The sequence below is a fragment of the Siphateles boraxobius genome, unplaced genomic scaffold (genome assembly GCF_051911475.1).
Source record: "Siphateles boraxobius isolate OS27281-9 unplaced genomic scaffold, OSU_SipBor_1 3, whole genome shotgun sequence".
Classification (NCBI taxonomy): Eukaryota; Metazoa; Chordata; class Actinopteri; order Cypriniformes; family Leuciscidae; genus Siphateles; species Siphateles boraxobius.
In genome coordinates, this window is record NW_027508919.1 from 2,231,941 (window position 1) to 2,254,589 (window position 22,649).

The window sequence follows — 22,649 nt, forward strand, 5'->3', positions numbered from 1 at the left end:
ATGTCTGTTGAACGCGTCGGCCAATCAGAGGCGTTTAAACGAGCCGCTGTGCTGAAGATGTGTTTTGCGCGAGCTCACCGAGTTCTACACTTTTCGCAAACATTTCATTATTATTGGCAAAAAACTTAAGATGCAAATAAGAGATTCACTTCAATATAAGCTATTTGATATTCTTGATGCTGCTATGATGCACTCCATTATGCACCGCTCTGTTTGTTGTTAGGATGACTAAAAGGTTCAGCGGTCTAGCTCAATGTCAAAATGATTAAAGAAGGCGCGGGGCTTACCGTTCACAGAAGGATGTTAAAGGCCATCTTTCAATTTAATTGTATAACTTAATTTATACAGAATCTTGTATGAAAATGTCAATTTAAAAAAACATACATAAGAATACATATGTTTTACAACACCCACAGGCAGAAATTAAGAAAAAAGTGTACCTATTCTAAGCTAGGCTAAAAAAAAACGCCCTTTTCCAGAGAACGCGTCATATGACGTAACGACAGGCAAACAAGTAGGCGTTGCTGCCCTGGCTGGTTCTCAGTGTGGGTTTACGTAGTCTGAGAGGTAGTAACAGAAAATAGAGCTTGTAGTTATCGTTATAGTTGAGTTGGTTTGAATTGTCACAATGATGAATTCTTGTGTTTGTTTTGGATGCAACCACTCCAACTTGTCTGGTCATCGGGTCCACCGATTTCCAAACAAGAAACACAAAGATTTCCGTGCTTGGATACGTTTCGTCCAGGCAGTGGCGTCATGCCCATTCAAAGTGCCCCCTCAGATTTTTCCTCCCTGGTCATTTTTTTTGTCACAACTTTATTCCTATTATGCTCCATAATACCAGAGCCTATAACGACTCAAATATTCTTCTGGATGTGTAATAAATCGGTCAGCATCAGCCCGCCCCTTTTTCCTAATATGGTGTCTGTGTATATCATATCCAGAGCGCTACACGTGTATCGCTCTAGAATCTTTGCTGTGTGTTCAAGCAACTCACTCGTCTCGCACGTTGAGCTGGCAATGTTCTACAGATGGTCTTGAAGTGGTAAGTGGGCAAAGCAACAAATCGGCATTGAATTAGTTATCGGATGATATTAAAAGGTAGTGGGATTATTTGTGGTTAACCTGGAAATTTTAACTTGATCAAAAAGTTATGGATTTGATATTAGCTGCGAATTCAGAGCACTAACTTAAGTTGTGTAAGTGTAACGTTATCGATAGCTAGCCTAGTCTAACCGTAAACTAGTTGGCTAACGTTACTGCCTGCCATACAAAGCCAATAAGCCATAGGTTAAATGTACAAGTTACTAGTTTTTCTGTTAGCTCATAAATTACTCTTTACAAGTTCCTTATTTAACATATAATAATGAGCAGTGTAACTACAGTATTTCAATGATTTTACTAAAGTAATGTTACATATTACATTTGATTTGTTTACTTTTTTACATTTCTGTCAAATATTAACCATTTTCAAATAAACGGGGTAGTGTTAACCTTATTCAGCACTGAAATCTGTCAAACTTGTTTCAAAGTCCTTCATCACATATTAATATTAAAATAACTTAATTCTAGATCACCACAAAGTCAGACCTCAGCACCTTTATGTACCTTTAATGTAAGATCGTTCTTAGGTCACATACCAATTTAATATCATAACATAAAAACTGCAATGGTACTGTTTTTAAAATCATGTGTAGTAGGCCTAAGTGTACAGTAAGTGTGTGTGTAAACATGCTTTAATGAAGTAGACTTCAAAAGCTTTTTAATTTGAGCTTACAGTTCTTTCATCAACCTGTCTTTTACATAAACTTACAAAATAGATACTTTAACTTAGTCCTCAGATAGAGGAGGGTTGCTGCTAGCTCCGTTAAGGTATTTCTGTCCCTCCCAAACTGCATTGAATTGGTATGTTTAGCAGCCAGAATTTAAACATTTTCAAGGAGACCCCTCCTAACATGATCCATATCACCCGTCAGAAAACAATTGCAACGTCTCAGATTGTGCCCCCCCAGAATTTTGGCTTGCATGACGCCCCTGCGTCCAGGCAAAGAGAAGCAATTTCGCTGCCTCCTCGGTGACAAGACACACGGTGGTATGTGAAAAACACTTCACACCGGACAGCTACAACCAAGGAGATCTTATGGAATTTCGCATGGGATTTTGACGAAGAGAGTCAATGCGCGAGAACTGAACAAGAAGTATTAGAAGAAGAACGTCCTCTTCTCAGTTCTCGCGCATGCGTCGTGGAAATCTCTTGAACTCTCGTCTCAGGCCCACAAGGAAGAAAAGGAATAGTCGAATAAAGTCGTTATTTATGTTTTTTTTTTCGGAAAAAAAGTATTCTCGTCGCTTGATAAACTTATAGTTGAGCCACTGTAGGCACATGGAATATTTAAACATGTTCTTTAATGACTTTCTGGGCCGTCAAGTTTCATTCCCTCTGGCAGCCTATGTAGCCGTGATCCACCTCTCAGATTTAATCAAAAATATCTTAATTTGTGTTCCGAAGATGAACGAAGGTCTTACGGGGTTGGTACAGCATGGGGGTGAGTAATTAATGACTTAATTTTAATTTTTGGGTGAACTAACCCTTTAAATAATACACGAATGGGGGATTTTCATGAAATGACTACATTTTTTAAAGTTCAAAGTTGTAATTTTTGTCTGTTTTCAGATTTTGGGAGAGAGTGTTGCCAGCACAGACAGGGCGGGTGCAACTGCCACTTCAGATCCTGAAGATGATGGAGATGGAGACATCTCTACAATGGACCCTGAGCCAGTAGTGGTCCATCGTGGATCACAGTGCAACATAAGATGTTTACATCGTTCATTAGGTAGTTAGCTTATATCTAGCATTCGCCATACATGCCATATACAATCACAAATAAGGATTACATGTCAACATTTTTCATGATCTCCATGGTTACTATTTTGTAGTTTACACTTTTCAGACAGTAAACATTAAAAATTATGAATTTCATAATGTTAGAAAAAGATATTTTGTACTGGGTTGCATTAGATAGTGCATGTGTTGTTACCAATGAATGTACAATGGTGAACAATTATTAAGATTATTCTCTTTCATCTAAGCTGTTCAGGTAAAGCCTCAGATGGTGGCTGTGGGGACTCAAACTGAAAGGTTTGAGCATCGCAGATCTACTCCACTGGCCAGTCCTGAACAAAGTAATGATGAATGGTCATTTTCTGATATCATCAACCATTCTGGTGATATGTCATGGAGTCCAGGGGAGGAGATGTTGAGTGAGTCCTCTGATGAGGAACCAGAAGAGCTGGAATCTCTCAGTGACCCAAAGTAAAAACCTTTTTATTAACCTGTTTCTCATTGTGTATCAAAAATGTCATAGTCAGAATTAATGTGTTTTTTCCTTTTCTTGTTTTCAGTGCTGATGACAAGTTCATTGTTTGGCAGAGGCAGTTGCTGTCCTTGTTCACGGTTTGCCCTGCATGCTGTGGGGAAACCCAGGGACACATAATGCACCCGGAAGGAACCTTCATAAAAGTTAAGCAGGTAATGTCTTAATTGTCAACTGTCTGTGAGGAGCTGAATTATAGATTGTGAATGTACAGTATGTATATTAATTATTTGTGTCTTAACTATACAGGCATTTCACTGCCTCATCTTAAAGCTGCTTGAGTCTTGAATCTTCTCTCATCTGTCAGGCCTGCGGAACTTGTGGTTATGAGCGTTACTGGCAAAACCAAGAAAAGGTGCATCGAAACATGCCTGCCTGCAACCTTTTACTCAGCGGTGCCATCCACTTCTCAGGTTGAATGGCTACTCAGACCATCAGGATGCTGAAGCTGTTTGGACTGCAGTGCATAAGTCCCGGCACTTTTTTCCGCCATCAGCGCTATTACACTATCCCTACTATCGTGCAGGCCTGGAGGAATGAGCAGAGGGGGATCATCAGGGAGTTGAATGAGACTGGAGGTGGATTGATCCTGTCTGGTGACTGCAGATAGAATGATACAGCTCACGTCACTGATGTAGAACAGGTCAGTGTGTTTTTGCATTAACCTCTAAATGTAACTGTTTTTGACGTTCTTAGATCAGATTCTCCTGGACACTGTGCCAAATATGGTAGCTACTCCTTGATTGAGGATCGGATTAACAAAGTTTTGGATGTTCAACTTGTCCAAGTTGATGTCACACAGAAATCTTGTGTCTGATTTAGTTACTGATATTACTGATACTGTTCAGTAATAATCAATTGATTTTACAGAGCTCAGAAGTCCCAAGCAGCTCTTGGTGTGAGCTAGAGGGTCTAAAGCGGAGTATGCAGTTCCTGATGGACCAAGACATGCAAGTGTCTGCTCTGATAACAGACAGAAATCAGCAGGTAATGATGCTAGGAGAGATCTAAAGCTGAACAGTATTGACATGCACAGTATCACTCAAAATAAATTCTAAGTTCTATAAAATCAATTTGTGTGTTCTTTGTTTTAGGTGGCCAAGTGGGTACGTGAGAAAATGTGTTCAGAAGGAACAAGGCATTTCTTTGACATCTGGCATATTGGGAAAAGTATATATTGTGATGTTGGTAGTTCTATATAACAGACTTGTTTTTTGTAGTTAAGTTCACTTTCCTAATAATTAGTTTGCTCTGCTCTGTTTGTCTGCTCTGGAACAGGTGTACAGAAAGCACTGGATGCTGCTGCAAAAGAGAGGGACTGTGAGGATCTGAAGCTGTGGAGGCCAGCCATTATCAACCATCTCTACTGGACCGCAGCTTCCACCCCTACAGGAGATCCAGATGAGATGCAGGCAAAATGGCAGAGTATGATAAATCATGTACAGGACATACATGAACACAGCACTCCTGCATTTACCAGCTGCGCACATCCACCGTTGGAAGGAGAGGCAAGAAACAAGGAGTGGCTTGAACCAGGTACAACATAGTAGCCTATGTTAAAAGATGTCAAATGTTTTGAGGCTAAACTTTTTTCAGTGCTTGTTAAGTTTAGTTTGGTTTTATCAATACGTAACCCCATGTGTACTAATAATTACTTGTGTTATGAAATGCAACAGACTATATGACAGAACATGTTTTATTCAGGATTACCAGTCCAGCAGCCACTAAACTGGAGAGTGTAGCTGCCAGGAAAGCACTGGTAGCTAAACGATATTCGACAATTGTCGCCTCAGCATCAGACATTCTCCCTGAGGGCCTACCATTCCCTCATTCTGCACTTTGCTCCCAAACACACTGACTTTTCTTTTCTTGGGATGTACAGCAGGTAGTGTTATCACTTAAGTATCGATACTAATAAAATTAGGTATTTTTTTTAGTGCTGGGCAACGATTAATCACATCCAAAATAAAAGTTTGTTTACATAATATATGTGTGTGTACTGTGTATAAATATTTTTTATATATATATATAAATACACACATATGCATGTATATATTTAAGAAAATATGTTATTTATATATAAAATATCATATTTATATATAATATTAATTATGTATAAATATATATACAGTATATACATGCAAATGTTTCTTAAATATATACATGCATATGTGTAAATATTTATATATAAAAAATGATTATACACAGTACACACACATATATCATGTAAACACAAACTTTTATTTTGGATGCGATTAATCGTTGCCCAGTAGAAAAAAAAATTTCAGGATATTGCAATACTTTTGTAGCAGGTAAATGATGACAGAATGATTATGGCTAAAAACTAATGCAGTCTTGTATAGCGGACCAAAATGTTATTGATTGATAACAGCATTACATATTGTTTGCAAAAAAATAATTGCAAAGTTGAGTCATTGTCTTAGACCCATTTGAACTGAAAACATTAATGCCAAGTATTTCTGTTGCATTTCACTGCATGGGTTAGCTTTGGAGACCTAATGTTCTATCTACTTATCTCCTATAGACTTCTCTTGGCAGCCCTACATTTCAATAGTAATGGCAACAGAGATGTAGCTCGAACCAGTGAGGGTGAGGCTGCAGGCACGCTACGCCGTTTGCTACCCGCGGTTTCGGAAAGGTGGCTGGGTAGTCCACCCCATCAAGGAGAAACCATCTTACGGTTAATAGTTTCTCTTAGTTTCTCAATATCTTTTTTTATGTGAGTCAACCATGTTATTAAATGTGTTCTAAACATCTCTCCTCAAGGATACGCAACAAATCTGATGGTCTCTCTGGTAGAGGAATACTCCAAGTCACCACAGGCCCTACAAGAAAGCAGTGCTGTCTTGTCCTCTGCTGCCCCGCCCCCCCCTCACCAATTCCCTCCAGAAGGTTCCCAAGGATGAGGCAGTCAGCCTCCATCTCGCACGACACTCGCGTTTTAACATTTAATAAAAGATAACTTTGACCAATACAGTTTGTTTCACTATGAATTTATTAATCGTCTTCAAAGTGGGGCCACTGGAAACCTTTGTACGTGTGTCCCTCCTCTGCAAACTGCCTCCTTATTGCTGACACAACACATGAAGGTATGGCTTTCCTAATGTCCCTGCCTAGTATTCCGTACGGCCAGCGGACAACCTGCCTGTATGCTGTGTATCGGAACTGCCTGTGGTGGAGATTGGGACCTAATTACATTTTGATCATACCATGTTTTCATAGTAAACAATTCCAATGGTAAATATTAAATGTCCTGTTGGCTGATATTCTACTGTACTACACAACACCAAAGTTGTTTTTATAGTAAGTATATGGAAACCACTGAGTTTAAAAACCTGCTTAACAGGATTTACTATTTTGGTGTAGAAAAGCTGGTTCTTTAAATTGCAGTGTGAAATAATTTTTGCTCAAAACATACTCTGGCCTGCTGGCTTGGAGAGGACCATGCTCCTGTCTGAAGTTCATGTATGCTATCTGCAGCACAAAAGGATTCATAAGGGATGCTTCAAACCCTGGATGGAGTGTGAGGCAGGTAATGTCTTCTGGGGGATCTAGGTTTTGGACAAGGGACCAATAGGCGTTGACCTCCCTACAGCACACACTCTCCACTGCTGATGGCATAGCCTCACATCTACCACACAAGCACCTGTTAAACAAAATGTGCCAAGATAAACTCACGCATTTATCTGCATGCCTTACACTCAGTCCACGTGACAATAAAAGATCCTTGTGACAATGACTATATTTACATGAACAGCATATTCCCGTCCTAACCGGAACACTAACTGCTTTCATACACATACTGCGTAGTACATGCGAGGTCATTTAGATAATGTCCGTCGGAAATACTAGGGGAGTAGTATAACAGCCGGCTAAGTTCGGAAAATCTGGGATCTAAATTAAACATTGTAAGACGCATGTTGCTAGCATAGGTGGTGACAATATACATGGATGCTTGAAAAACAACAAAGTCGACAGCAATATTGGTAAATATGATTTATTAAAGATACTGCAATGTGATAAACATGGAGACAACGTTAGCCACAATTAGCTATAGCCTGTGGTCACTCACCAAGACACCTGACCAATCCTCCACCGATTCTCCTCACACCACAACTCTATCTCTCTCCTCTGTCCATTTACCCTTCCCCTTAACTCTGCCTGACCCCTCTCTCGCCTAGGTGGCTCATAATCATAAGGCAATGGTCCATCGGAAGAGTTGACATGAACCCCTACTGCAACAACCTCTTCAATGTCTGACTCCATTACGAATAGATGAGATTTACCTGCCGTTGCGTCACGTCCGATCAGAGCGTTTTTGACAGCGGAAGTAATTTTACCCACAATTTCTTTAAAAAACTTTTTTAATGCACATTTATGATTAATTTCTTCACGCAAATCGAGTTCCTGACCTACAGTATTTATCTACACGTCTATTCACAGGGATCTTCAACTTGAAAGATGGGCTACAACAGTGAAGGAATGCCTGGTAAAATGTAAGTGGATAAAGATTTAATATTTGACAACTGTTTTACAATAGAAATGTTTAACTACCGACAGTATCCGGTGATGCAAATTACTCAACTTTTATTTTTTCAATTCAATTTTGGCTTTTTGAATTGAAAATATGCTATATTATTCCTTGATTCATGTAGAGAGAATGTATGCATACTTAAAAATAAAATACTATTTCCAAATACTTTAAATTATTTCAATAATACAATAAGCCTTTATTTTTCTTTATTCCCTTAAATCGCTTTTATTAATTCATTAATTTAAATAAAAATACCCAATTTTAGTTTGGGCTGAAGCCCCGAATATCCACTGACCTTAGAACCGCCCCTGGGCGTCGTCCATCTTCTTTTACAGTCTCATCGGAACAAATACGGGAATTATTCCGCCATATGGCACGCCAACGCGTTCTCATCCCAAGGCGTCATATACGACGCTTTTGCCAAAGCGTACATTGTTGGTTTTCAATAAAGACTCGGAATACTTATTATTCAGTTAAACGCACAGAAACAAAATGTGCGTCCTCCTTTACTGTGTGTTCAACAAACGTATACAGCTCTTTTTCAGTGCTAGCTAACAGAATACAAAAATATGCCCAGAGCTCCCCCCGGTGGTCAAAAACAAGAATTTCACATTAGATACATCTTAATAATCATTCTGGCAAGAGTGAATTTTTCCAACACTCCTTCTCACTCGCAAACAGAATGATTTAATTAACCGTTTTAACTCCAGCCATCTGTCTCAGCTTCGTGAACTTTTCTTCACTCAGTCCTTTAGTGAATATGTCAGCAATCATATCTTCAGTTTTGCAGTATTTCAAGTCTATGACTCCACTTGCAATTTGCTCTCGAATTAAGTGATACTTGATGTCAATGTGTTTGGCACGTCCATGAAATTGAGGGTTCTTAGCCATGCAGATAGCTGACTGATTATCTTCAAACATCAACATCGGTTCTGTTTGATCTACCTTTAGACCTGTCATCAGTTGCCGCATCCAAACCACTTCTTGAGCTGCGCTTCCCAACGCCATGTACTCAGCTTCAGCAGTGGAAAGAGCTACGCATGTCTGCTTCTTGCTTCTCCAACTCACAGCTGCTCTGCTGATTTGAAACATGTTTCCTGAAACAGATTTGCGATCATCTTGGTCTCCAGCCCAATCTGCGTCTAAAAACCCTATGCATTCCTTTGGCTTGTCCTTGCTATACAATACACCTAGATTCAGAGTGCCATTCAGGTATCTCATGATTCGTTTGACAGCCATCCAATGATGCTTTGTGGGTTTAGCACAAAATCTTGCAACATTGTTTACAGCATAAGCAATGTCTGGTCTTGTTCTTGATGACAAATAAAGCAGACTACCAACATCAGACTGAAATTGTGTTGGATCCAGTCCTTCTTTGTCATCAGATATTTTGATGAGCTTCGAATTCATGTCTACTGGTGTGCTTACTGGCTTAGAATTTTCCATTCCGAATTTCTCCAACACATTTTTGATATATGTTGTCTGACCAATCCAGATTTCCCCAACTTCTGGTTTCTGGACAATTTTCACACCAAGAAAATGAGTTAACTCACCCATGTCCTTTATCTCGAATTGTTTTGAAAGTAATTTCTTCACCTCCATCATCCGTTTATCATTGCGTCCAGCCAGAAGAATGTCATCAACATACACAGCTATAATGAACATCTCACCAGTTGCTGCAATGTAAATGCAGGGATCAGCTGTAGTTTGGACAAACCCCATCTTCTTCAGTTTTTCATCTAGAACGATATTTGTAGCTGCCAGCAGAGACAGTTGCATAATTTAAGTTCCATAAAATAATAGTTTTAATTTAATAAGTAACCACGTTTAAATATATCATAATATATTTTTATTAATCTGCATTTCTTTTATTTGGAAATATATGTACAAGCGGATTTGTTTATGTAGGCTTATATAGCGGAACTATTGTTCTGAGGTTCGGTTGGTTCAGACGTTTATTGATGTTACATCAGCATCGTAGCATCGGAGAATGTCATAGCGTATACAGAGCTAACTGCGGCTCGTTACGTTTTTGGTAATGTCATTACATTTGTAAGTTCACCGAGAGACACACGGAAGAGAAGTTCCCTTTGTTACCTGTTTGTTTCACTCCCCTGGAGTTAACGCGGCCAATGAGGTATGCATAGTTCTTTTAATGTGTAATTATCAATGTAAAGCATAACTGTGTGACGATTTAATAACAGTCAATCTAACGTGTTTTTTATTTATTAATGTGCTATTCTCTGTGAGAATATTCTTATTTCTGTAACTTGTCATGTGATTTTTATGTTTTATTTAGTTCTCACGGCATGTTTGATGGCATCGAGGACATCATTTGACTAATAAATGCCCGTAAACAAGAACGCCTTGTGTCCGTATCTGTTAACTGGAGGGAGCTATAGTGAGAACTCAGCCTGCTCGACACGAGGTGGAGACGTGGGGGAGATGATGATCCACGCCTGCCGTTCGTCGACGGAGCTGCACGCACGTGTACATTAAATGTGAGCGTCAAAAGATAAGACTGTGCATTCAATGTTAACATATTAAGAGGCAAGCAGATCCCGGGAGCATTGCATGGTTAAACCTACAAGAAGTTGAATATTTAAAACAAGTTAAATATTAAGAAGTGGAATAGCCTTCAACTGCTAAAGGGGCTCTATAAGTGCTAAAAGTTAAATGTTCATTGTAATGTGCATGTTTTACATGTTGAAGTGATTGCTCAACTCACTAAGTTATTTACTGCTAAGCTATTTGAAGGGTAAATAATTATTTAAAGGGTCCATCATAATATTTTCAATTTTTTTTTATTATTTTGGTGTTAAAGAGAAGTGTTTATTCTGTTTTAAGATTACACTGTAAAGACATTCTTGGTTAAATCTAAAGGTAAAATTAAGGTACACTATTACAACGTAAACAAAAGCTTACTGGTAACATTAAGCTAGGTTCATCACTTACTTTATTTAGCTCATTTTAAGTTTTATCTACTAAACAAAAGGTTTTAAGGTGCCAATTCAAAAATATTGAAAATGTCTGAGCACGAGTTTGAGACAAATGAAAAGGGCTTAGATGCTAACAATGGAGCAACAGGTTTACAGCAGCAGTTTAAAGACCTTGATATAGATGCAAACCCATCAAAAGAGACTGAGGTAGCTGTAGAAACCCAAGCTGCTGTAGAGGAAAGTTTAAGAAGAAGCCAAAGAACCCGAGAGCTTACAGAAAAGGGTCAAGAACTGTATGACAGCCAAACTAAAAAGCTTCAACATCGCTTTACTACCTCTTATGACAAATGGAAAGTTCTTGCTAAAGAGACTAGGAAAGCAATTGATGGAACATTCTCCACTGAAATTCTGCAAACCTACTTGACCAAGATCAGTAACGCTTCAACAAGTGTAAAACAAGCTTACCAAGATTTACGTCAACACACTACTCCGGATGGCAAGACGCGCCGCCGGGTAGACACGTGTGATGCTGTCTCAGGAAAGCTAATGGAACATGCAGAGGATTCTATTGAATTAAGAGAAAAAGTACCAGATACTCACAAAGAACGAGCATACTGGACTGAGACAGGCTCAGTGCTTACACGTGCAACCTCCAAAAGGTCTAGTATATGTTCACGAAGTTCAAAGTTTGCAAGCATCAGTTCAAAGCAATCAAGCTTGACCTCTTCAAAGAAACTGGAAGCTGCAGCAGAGCTAGCTGCAACTCAAGCCACATTAAAGGTATTAGAGGACATGGAACTTAAGGAACAAGAGCTTGGGAACCTCGAAGTAGAGAACAGAAAGAGGCTTGCACTGCAAGAAGAAGAAAATGCTGCAAGAAAAAATGTATTAGAAGAGAAGCGCAGGCAGTTAGAGCGCTTAGAGACAGTTAAGAAAATGAATGCTGCAAAAGCACGTCTGCAGGTCTACGAACTGGAAGTGGGTTCGGACGAAGAGATTTCGGAGTTGCTCCATAGCAGTAAGCATGTGAAACCCGAAGCTAAAACTACCCAAAGAAGTATTTCTGTGCATCATGTGGCAACACCACAAAACGCCACACATGTACAACCTGCTATGGTGACACAGAATGTTCAAAGTGTGCAACCTGTTGCCATTGCTCATCAAGAAGATGGCACTACAGCACTTGCCAAAGCAATAACAGAGTCGATCAACGCAAGCCATCTCCCAATACCAGAGCCTTCTGTTTTCAATGGAGATCCACTAAGGTACAAAGACTGGAAAACGTCCTTTGAGACATTGATCGGTAGGAAGAATATTCCAGTGAATGAGAAGGTCTACTACCTCCGCAAGTATGTTGGAGGACCTGCAAGGAAAGCTATTGAAGGTTACTTCCTGCTGGGCACGGATGCAGCCTACTATTCAGCATTGGACATCATGGAAGAAAGGTATGGAAGCCCCTTTGTGATTGCCAAGGCCTTCAGGGATAAGATAACTTCATGGCCAAAAATAGGACCCAAGGACAGCATTGAACTAAGAGAATTCTCAGATTTTCTACGAAGCTGTGAAGCAGCAATGTTGCAGATCAAGAGTCTTGCAGTCCTAAATGACTGCGGTGAAAACCAGAGAATGCTCAACAAGCTTCCTGATTGGCTAATTGCCAGATGGAACAGAAAGGTCCTTGCGGTTGAAGAATCAACACATGATTTTCCAAGCTTTAGCGAATTTGTTCAGTTTGTTGCAAGAGAAGCCAAGATCGCATGCAACCCTGTGACATCTCTTCATGCTTTGAAGTCTGGTGATAGTGAAAAGGTTAAGACACAAAAGCCTCGAAATGTTGGTGCAAAGGTGCTGGCAAGCAGCTCAGAAGAAAACCCAGACCCTAAACCATGTCTCTTTTGTGAGAAGTTGCACCATGGCATTCAAACATGTCGAAAATTCAAAGAAAAGTCAATCTCAGAAAAGGTCAAGTTTGTGCAAACTAAAGGACTGTGTTTTGGATGCTTGAAGACAGGACACCGTTCTAAGAACTGTGAAAGGAGGAGTGTCTGTGACACATGTAAAAGGAAGCACCCAACCTGTTTGCATGAAGACCGGGTCAAGGATGATGGAAAGAAAGATCACAGAGATGACGAGAGAAAGGAGTGTTGGAACCAAGCCAAAGAGAGGTCAAAGGAAAGGACGGATTCTAAGCAGTCAAATGGAGCTTCTAAGGAAGCCACCTCTAACCGTGTGGTGCAAAACATGAATGGAACTTACACGTCCACCGTTATTCCAGTGTGGTTGTCAACAACAAGTACCCCAGAGCATGAAGTTCTCGTATATGCTTTACTGGATAACCAAAGTGACACCACCTTTATCTTGAAAGAAAAGGCAGACGCTCTGGACACACAGAAGGAGCCAGTGCAACTAAAACTCTCAACGTTGTCATCTAGAAGTACAATCATTCCAAGTCAGAAGGTAACTGGGTTGCAGATCAGAGGTTTTTATTCAGCGAAGAAAATCACTCTTCCGGTAACCTATTCAAGAGACTTTATTCCTGTCAATGTAAGTCACATTCCCACACCCAAGACAGCAAGAGCATGGCCTCATCTAGAGCATCTTGCAGAAGAGATTGCTCCTTTAATTGACTGTGACGTTGGTCTGCTTATAGGTTACAATTGTTCTCAAGCTCTGTTACCCAGAGAAGTTGTGTCAGGCAGAGATGAGGAGCCTTTTGCTCAAAAAACAGACCTCGGCTGGAGTATTGTTGGCTCTGGAAGTTCCTGTGTCGACTACGGAGATGCAATTGGAAGCAGCCACAGAACTATTGTCAGACAAGTAATGCCATGCCTTCAGTCGTCTGCCAATCTGACAAGTGAAGTCCGATACATATGTCGAACACAAGTCAAGGAGTTAGTCACTCCGCCAAATGTTATGAAGATGTTGGAGTCAGACTTTAATGAAAGAAGCGTGGAGGATTCTCACTTCTCACAAGAAGATCTTCGCTTCATTTCAATAATGGAGGAAGGAATCAAGATTAAGCCTGACGGTCACTGTGAAATGCCTTTGCCATTTAAAGAATACAGACCGAGTCTGCCAGACAACAGGAAATGTGCTGTTCATCGCCTTAAGTGTTTGAGGAGGAGATTTGAGAAAGACAAACAGTACCACAAGGACTACTTAATCTTCATGAAAGAAACAATGACGCGTGGAGATGCTGAGAAAGTTCCTGAAGAAGAAATCAACAAGAGCCCTGCTTGGTACATCCCTCATCACGGGGTGTATCACCCACAAAAACCAGGCAAGATACGCGTTGTGTTCGACTGTTCAGCAAAGTTTCAAGGCGTGTCATTGAACGATCATCTGCTTACTGGGCCAGAGCTGACCAATACGTTGGTAGGTGTTCTCTGTCGATTCCGTAAGGGTCCAGTAGCAATAATGTGCGACATAGAACGCATGTTCCATCAATTTCACGTCAGAGCAGAAGACCAAGACTATCTAAGGTTTCTCTGGTGGGAGAATGGGGACTACCACTTCGAACCATCCGTCTTTCGGATGAAAGTGCACTTGTTTGGTGCAGCCTCGTCACCCGGCTGTGCGAACTACGGCCTCAAACACATTGCTGCACAAGGACAAGGTCGCTTCAGTGAAGCATCCATCCGCTTCATTGAACGAAACTTTTATGTGGATGATGGGCTGACCAGTGTGTCAACAGAAGAAGAAGCCAAACAGCTAGTCAGTGAAGCAAGACAGCTTTGTAGCGATGGCAAGCTACGCATCCACAAATTTGTTTCTAACAGCCAGGAGGTGCTAGAATCAATTCCCAAAGAAGAGTGTGCTCAAACAGCAATACATCATGACCTAGCCTTGGGAGAGTACCAAATGGAGAGAGCCCTAGGGGTTAACTGGTGCATTACCTCAGATCAGTTCAGATTCAGAATAGTGGTGAGTGAACAACCGTTCTCTAGAAGAGGAGTGTTATCGACCGTTGCGTCTGTCTATGACCCTCTTGGTTTTGTAGCACCGTTCGTTCTAGTCGGAAAGCAAATGCTTCAGCAAATGTGCCGGGACAAGGTCGGATGGGATGAACCACTGACAGATGATCTTCGACCACAATGGGAATCCTGGCTCCTGGACCTACAGAATTTAGATGATCTCAAGATAGACAGATGTTACCTTCCAGCTAGTTTTCCAGAAGACCGGAAATATGAGCTCCATCACTTCTCTGATGCTAGCATCACGGGATATGGAGAGTGCAGCTACCTGAGAGTGATCGGGACATCAGGACAAACTCACTGTGCTTTGGTGATGGGTAAAGCCAGAGTGGCTCCTACGAAAGTCACAACCGTTCCAAGACTTGAGCTGTCAGCAGCTGTTGTTGCTGTGCGTACAAGTGATCTGCTCAGAAAGGAATTGGATATAGCAGAGGTTCAGGAATTCTTCTGGACTGACTCCAAGGTCGTCCTTGGATACGTCAACAACGATGCAAGAAGATTCCATGTTTTTGTGGCAAACCGCATTCAGCGCATCAAGGACAGTACCAAACCAAGTCAATGGAGATATGTGTCCTCGGAAGAAAATCCAGCTGACCATGCTTCAAGGGGCCTTAAGGCAAAAGAGCTGATTGCTTCTAACTGGTTTAATGGTCCAGATTTTCTTTGGTGTGAAGAGCTTCCTAGTGGAGATAGTAAGGTGGGAGACATTGCAGTTGAAGACCCAGAAGTTCGTAAAGTCTTTGTGCATAAGACATTGACAACAGAAGATTCACTGATTAAACGCTTTCTCAAGTTCTCCAGCTGGACGAGGTTGGTCAAAGCCATCGCTAGACTTAAGAGATGTGTCAAAGAGTTCAAAGGGTTGACATTAAGAACCAACGAAGCCAGCAGTCTGGAAGAGAGAGAAGATGCAGAACTTACCATCATAAGCATCGTCCAGAGGAAGAACTTCTCTGTGGAGATTCAAAGTCTTCAGTGCAAGAAGGAAATAACCAAAGGCAACCTGCAAAGGCTAAATCCTTTTGTGGATGGACAAGGTATCCTCAGGGTGGGAGGTCGATTGGAGCATGCTGCTCTGCACCCTCACATCAGGCACCCGGCAGTCTTACCAAAGACAAGTCACATAACAAAGTTACTGGTTGCACATTACCATCAGCGAGTGCAACACCAAGGACGTGGCATTACAATGAATGAGCTAAGAGCTAACGGGATCTGGGTACTTGGATGCAGTCATGCAGTGTCGTCCTACATCTACAAGTGTGTCAAGTGTCGAAAGTTCAGAAGGTGTACTGAGGAACAAAGAATGGCAGACTTACCTCGTGAACGTATGGAGACAACGCCCCCCTTTACATATTGTGGGATGGATTGTTTCGGGCCATTCTACGTCAAAGATGGAAGGAGGGAAGTGAAGCGTTATGGCCTGCTATTCACTTGTCTGTGTTCTCGTGCTGTGCACATAGAAGTGCTTGATGATATGACGACCGATGCTTTTATCAATGCTCTTCGTGCTCTCATTGCTCTGCGTGGTAACGTTCGACAACTTCGTTCTGACCAGGGCACCAACTTTGTTGGCGCAAGACGTGAATTCTTGGAAGGGGTTAAAGAGATGGATCAGGAATGCCTCAAGAAATTGGGCTGTGAGTTTGTCATGAACCCTCCGTCTGCTAGCCATATGGGTGGAGCCTGGGAAAGGCAGATCAGGACAATACGAAGTGTATTGACATCCATTCTAGATCAGGCATCCCAAAGACTTGACAGTTCATCTTTGAGAACTTACCTTTACGAAGTAATGGCAATTATAAACAGCCGACCTTTAACAGCACATTTGCTGAGTGATCCAGCTGGGCCACAGCCTCTTACGCCCAATCACATTTTGACGATGAAGTCTTCCATAGTCTTGCCACCACCTGGGGACTTTGTGAAAGAAGATCTTTATCTTCGCAAAAGATGGCGTAAAGTTCAGCACTTAACCAATGAGTTTTGGTCTAGGTGGAAAAAGGAATACATGTTAAATCTTCAAGAGAGACAAAAATGGCACAAAACCCGCAGAAATGCGCAGGTCAACGATATCGTGATCGTGCAAGATGACAATGCACCACGAAATGAGTGGAAACTCGCCAAGGTCACGGAAGTGTATCCTGGTGAAGATGGACATGTGAGAAAGCTGCGGTTGCTGATCAGTGAATCAGCACTGGATGACCAAGGAAAGCGGCTCACAAAGCAGACTTACCTAGAACGGCCTATTCACAAGACGGTAACTCTGCTTGAAGCTGATTAATGCAGCCTTGGGTGTTGCTACCTCACTTAAACCAAGTCTCATAATTTTAAGTTGGAATCTTATGTTTATTAAGTTAATAAGAAATCACCAGTGATTTGGTGGGAGTGTAGCTGCCAGCAGAGACAGTTGCATAATTTAAGTTCCATAAAATAATAGTTTTAATTTAATAAGTAACCACGTTTAAATATATCATAATATATTTTTATTAATCTGCATTTCTTTTATTTGGAAATATATGTACAAGCGGATTTGTTTATGTAGGCTTATATAGCGGAACTATTGTTCTGAGGTTCGGTTGGTTCAGACGTTTATTGATGTTACATCAGCATCGTAGCATCGGAGAATGTCATAGCGTATACAGAGCTAACTGCGGCTCGTTACGTTTTTGGTAATGTCATTACATTTGTAAGTTCACCGAGAGACACACGGAAGAGAAGTTCCCTTTGTTACCTGTTTGTTTCACTCCCCTGGAGTTAACGCGGCCAATGAGGTATGCATAGTTCTTTTAATGTGTAATTATCAATGTAAAGCATAACTGTGTGACGATTTAATAACAGTCAATCTAACGTGTTTTTTATTTATTAATGTGCTATTCTCTGTGAGAATATTCTTATTTCTGTAACTTGTCATGTGATTTTTATGTTTTATTTAGTTCTCACGGCATGTTTGATGGCATCGAGGACATCATTTGACTAATAAATGCCCGTAAACAAGAACGCCTTGTGTCCGTATCTGTTAACTGGAGGGAGCTATAATATTCCAACATCTTGGTGATTGCTTCAGTCCATAGATGCTGCGATTTAGTTTGCACACTAGATGTTCCTTTTCTTTGACAACAAAACCTTCAGGTTGTTGCATGAACACTTCCTCATTTAGTTCTCCATTCAGGAAAGCTGTCTTGACATCCATCTGATGTAATTTTAGTCCATGTTGTACAGCTAGAGCAATTATTGTTCTAATTGACTCAAATCTAACTACTGGACTAAATGTTTCGTCATAGTCTGACCCAAACTTTTGAGAAAAACCTTGTGCTACTAGACGTGCTTTGTGTCTCTCAAATGCTCCATCAGCATCAACCTTGACTTTGAACACCCATTTACTGCCCACTGCTTTTCGATCTTTTGGTAATTCTACCAGGTCCCACACATTGTTTGCATACAGGGATTCCATTTCTTTCTTCATAGCTTCCTTCCATTTATCCTTGTCTGGACTACTGAAAACATCTTTTACAGTTTTGGGTTCAATTATTTGGTTATTAGTAAGAGTTACCCACTCTCCGTAATAGTCAGGTGGTTTTCTCACTCTTGTTGATCTTTGGATCTCTTCTTCTGCTGAGCCACTGTCAGAATCAGATCTTTGAATCTCTTCTTCTGCTGAGCCACTGTCAGAATCTTGGCAGTCAAATTTCTCGTATCGTTTCACAGTGTCTTCCTCATTTTCAGCAGACCCCTTTTCAATTTCATAATCAGACTCCTTGAACAGCACGTCTCGACTAAAAAACACTTTTGCAAGTTTTGTATCATAGAGCAGATATCCTTTCGTTTCTGTTCATTAGCCCAGAAGAACACATTTCTTTGCTTTGGGATCTAGTTTCTTCCGTTCATCTTTAGGTATGTGAGCATAAACAGTGCATCCAAATATACGTAAATGATCAACCTTTGGTTTCTCACCTGTCCATGCTTCAAAAGGAGTCATCCCTTTCACTGATTTCGTTGGGCTTCTGTTTCTCAGATACACAGCTGTTGACAGTGCCTCTGCCCAGAACTTCTGAGGTAGCTTTGCATCCGCTAACATGGATCTAGCTGTCTCCATCAGTGTTTTGTTCATTCGCTCAGCTACTCCATTTTGTTCAGGAGTCTTTGGTACTGTGAGCTCATGTTGAACTCCTTCTTTTTTCAGGAAGTTTTGAAACTCAGACGAGGTATATTCTCCTCCATTATCCGTGCGTAAGACTTTCAGTTGTCTTCCAGTTGATTTTTCTGTCATAGCCTTCCATTCTAGGAACTTCTGAAAAACTTCATTTTTCCGCTTCAGAACATACACCCATACATAGTGAGTATTCTCATCAATGAATGTCAGAAAATATTCAGCTCCACTCAAGGATTTTTCGTTAATTTTCCCACATACATCACTGTGCACTAAGCCAAGTGGTTCAACAGCTCTTTTGCGATCACTGATTTTGAACTTGCTGCGATGATCCTTTCCTTCAGCACATGAATCACAAAAGTCTATGTCTTTTGACACATCAAAGTCAAAACCATCAACTAGACACTCATTACACAGCTTCTTCAAATTTTGTACACCTAGATGACCATAACGTCGGTGCCAGGTTTGTTCCTTAGCATCTTTATGCAAATTCACATTTTCTGTTGCACTCAAGTGATCACTTTCTCTACAGTTCACATAATAGAGACTGCCATTTTTTGTTGCAGTAGCAATCAGTTTTTGATTACCATCCGTGATGCAGCATCTGTTCTCTGTGAACTTGACTTTTTTCCCAGACTGAGTTACCTTGGATACACTCAGTAAGTTGTATGACAATTGTGGTACATACAAAACATCATTCAGCTTGCATTCTTTTGTCTTACCATCAAACAATGTCATCTTCAGCCGCACAACTCCACGTCCTGTTGCTTCAACAGAGTAACCATCTCCGAGTGTTACTTCTTGTGAGGATTCCAGACTTTTAAACTCAACAAACTGTTTCTTGTCATTGCACATGTGACAGGTTGCTCCTGAATCTACAATCCAGCTATCCATTCTTGCTTCAGAACTTGATGATAGTGCATGACTCACCATTAGTCCAACACTCTCACTATCCGAGTCACTTTCTTGTTTTTTTTTCTTGTGCCTTGTTTGCTTTGTGTTTATAACCCATCTTCATACTCTCTTTGTTGAATTCTGTACTTGCAAAATATTTGTTGAACTCTCTGCAGTCACGTTTGATATGTCCATATCTTCCGCAGTAGTGACACTTTGGGCCTTTTCCTCTCACAAATTGTTTTCCAGTCAGAGCTTTAACATTATTGCTGGTGTTTTCAACATCACGTTCTCTCAATTTACGTTCTTCATGCAACAATCGTTCCGTGACAACCTCCATTCTAGGTACATCCACACTTGCTTCAAGTGCCGTGACTAACACGTTGAATGAGTCAGGTAAACTGGCTAGCAGGTGCACGACACGATCTTCCTCTTCGATATGATCACCCACAATTGACAATGCATCAAACGTTTCAGTCAACACCTTAATGTGCTCTTGAACCGAGTCTCCGTCTTTCAATTTTAACGAGTACAATTTACGCCTCAGTGCTAACTTATTGAGATGGTTCTCACTGCAGAATATGAAATCCACGGGGAGGAGTCGGATCCAGATCCAACTCCTCCCACCTTACATACACCTCAACCTAGCCAACTCCGCCCCCTGATACCTAAACACACCCCTAATCCCTAAACCCAACCCTAATCCTACCCATCTCCACCCCTTGGATCTTGATCCGACTCCTCCCCGTGGATCTCATGTACTGCATTGAGGTGCTACTGAACTTATTTGTCCAAGTTTTCTTCTGAAACTGATTCATCAACTTTTCCCACACGACAGTAGGATCTTCCGGCTCTCCAATCAAATAGAGCAAAGACGGTTCTATTGACAGCACAATGTTAGCCAGAGCACGATCACTTTTAGTCATATAAATTGCGAACTTACTTGGATCAGATCGTGGAGCAGTCTCTGTACCATTTACCAAGTCCCATAGTCCATCTCTCATCAATGCCATGCGACATTGCACTTTCCACGTGGGATAGTTTGCTCCATTTAATGAAACAATTGTCACCGTCTTGGAATCCAAACTCATTTTTACTCACAGTCGGTCAATATCTTCAATAAGCCTTTCAGCAGCGTCACTGTAGCGTTCTAGTTCTGGGCCCATAACCTGTTGGTTTTCAATAAAGACTCGGAATACTTATTATTCAGTTAAACGCACAGAAACAAAATGTTCGTCCTCCTTTACTGTGTGTTCAACAAACGTATACAGCTCTTTTTCAGTGCTAGCTAACAGAATACAAAAATATGCCCAGAGCTCCCCCCGGTGGTCAAAAACAAGAAATTCACATTAGATACATTTTAATAATCATTCTGGCAAGAGTGAATTTTTCCAACATACATATCCTAGATCCGCATGCGTGCACCGATCCACAAATGCAAACCAATCCACAAATGCACGCGAGAGAATCACACACACACAAACCAATCCACAGATGCACGGGAGAGATCCACACACACACACACACACACACACACACACACACACACACACACACACACACACACACACACACACACACACACACACACACATACACACACACACACACACACACACACACACACGCGCGCGCACAAAGCAATCCACAGATACACGAGAGAGATCCACACGCAAATCGATTCCACAAATGCACGCGACAGATCCACACATACACATAGCAATCCACAAATGCACGCGTGAGCTCCACACACACACACACACACACACCAACCCAGTCTCACGGCAATTCGTGATATGGTCACGTAATTGAATATATTGATTCGTGGCACGGGGACGTTTATTTCGTTATTTTCGTGATATCAGCACGTTATTTTAAACTAATGTATTTCAATGGGAAACACCTTTCGTGATCACAGCACGATTCTTTCTGCCTGTCAGGCTGCAGCCGAGAAGCTGTTTAATCAGAGCCGGTCCGAGCCTTTTGGGGGCCCTAAGCAGAATTTGATTTGGGGGCCCCCTCCCACTACGCGAAGTCACATGTGCTTGACGATTATTGACACAAATGTCACGCAATAATGATACATTATAAATGAATACAGTGAGGTTATGTATTTATACAAAATAAATACTTAATAAAAAATAGATGTCTACTTAAAAAAGTTTTAACTTTTACTTTACTCTTTTACTAACTCTTTGAAACTTCTTAAAACAAACTGTCTCAAAACATATAAAATAAATTATTTGCTAAAATAATGACAAAACTGAGAAATCGGAAACATAATAAAAGCAAGGGTTCAACAATGGCAATTATTGTTGAAAACTGTAAAAATATTATTATTTCTCAACTGTCTCAATACATTGTAACTGTCCTCAGAATCTTTTTTATTCTTATTATTGTAACAGACTTTGTTGGATTGTACATGACAGAATCCAACAAAGTCTGTTACTATAATACTGGTAATGATGTAGGCTACTGGCGCTCGTTGTATGTGTGTATGCAATCTATTTTTCCCCCTCGGGGCTTGCCGTAGATAGGAATGCGTTGTGCGCACTGATCTATATAGAATGACTTTAGCTGTGTCCCAATGTGAAGGCTGCGTCCTCCGAAGGCCGCATTTGAAGGCTGATTGGCCGCATTTGAAGGCCGATTGCGTCACAGCGGCGCGACGAAGGCTGTCCCAATTCAATTCCGCATCCTTCGAAGGCTGTATTCGAAGGCCGGTTGCGTCATCGTGGCACGACGAAGGCTACCCTGATTCAAAAGCGA

At 40.9% G+C, this 22,649-nt stretch overlaps 2 protein-coding genes across 2 annotated transcripts in view; one reads left to right on the plus strand and one right to left on the minus strand.

Annotated features, from left to right (window-relative positions):
* The window catches only part of LOC143756717 (uncharacterized), a 28,630-nt gene extending 22,263 nt beyond the window's left edge, over positions 1-6,367 (plus strand). The window contains exons 5-14 of the mRNA XM_077247364.1: positions 2,675-2,834; positions 3,091-3,313; positions 3,403-3,529; positions 3,682-4,017; positions 4,245-4,361; positions 4,469-4,544; positions 4,653-4,910; positions 5,079-5,259; positions 5,920-6,075; positions 6,162-6,367. Coding sequence (XP_077103479.1) covers positions 2,675-2,834; positions 3,091-3,313; positions 3,403-3,529; positions 3,682-3,792 — 621 coding nt within the window. The 3' untranslated portion in view covers positions 3,793-4,017; positions 4,245-4,361; positions 4,469-4,544; ... (2 more) ...; positions 5,920-6,075; positions 6,162-6,367. The remainder of the gene's footprint in view (positions 1-2,674; positions 2,835-3,090; positions 3,314-3,402; positions 3,530-3,681; positions 4,018-4,244; positions 4,362-4,468; positions 4,545-4,652; positions 4,911-5,078; positions 5,260-5,919; positions 6,076-6,161) is intronic.
* The window catches only part of LOC143756716 (uncharacterized), a 71,689-nt gene that overhangs the window by 3,663 nt on the left and 45,377 nt on the right, over positions 1-22,649 (minus strand). The window lies entirely within an intron of this gene.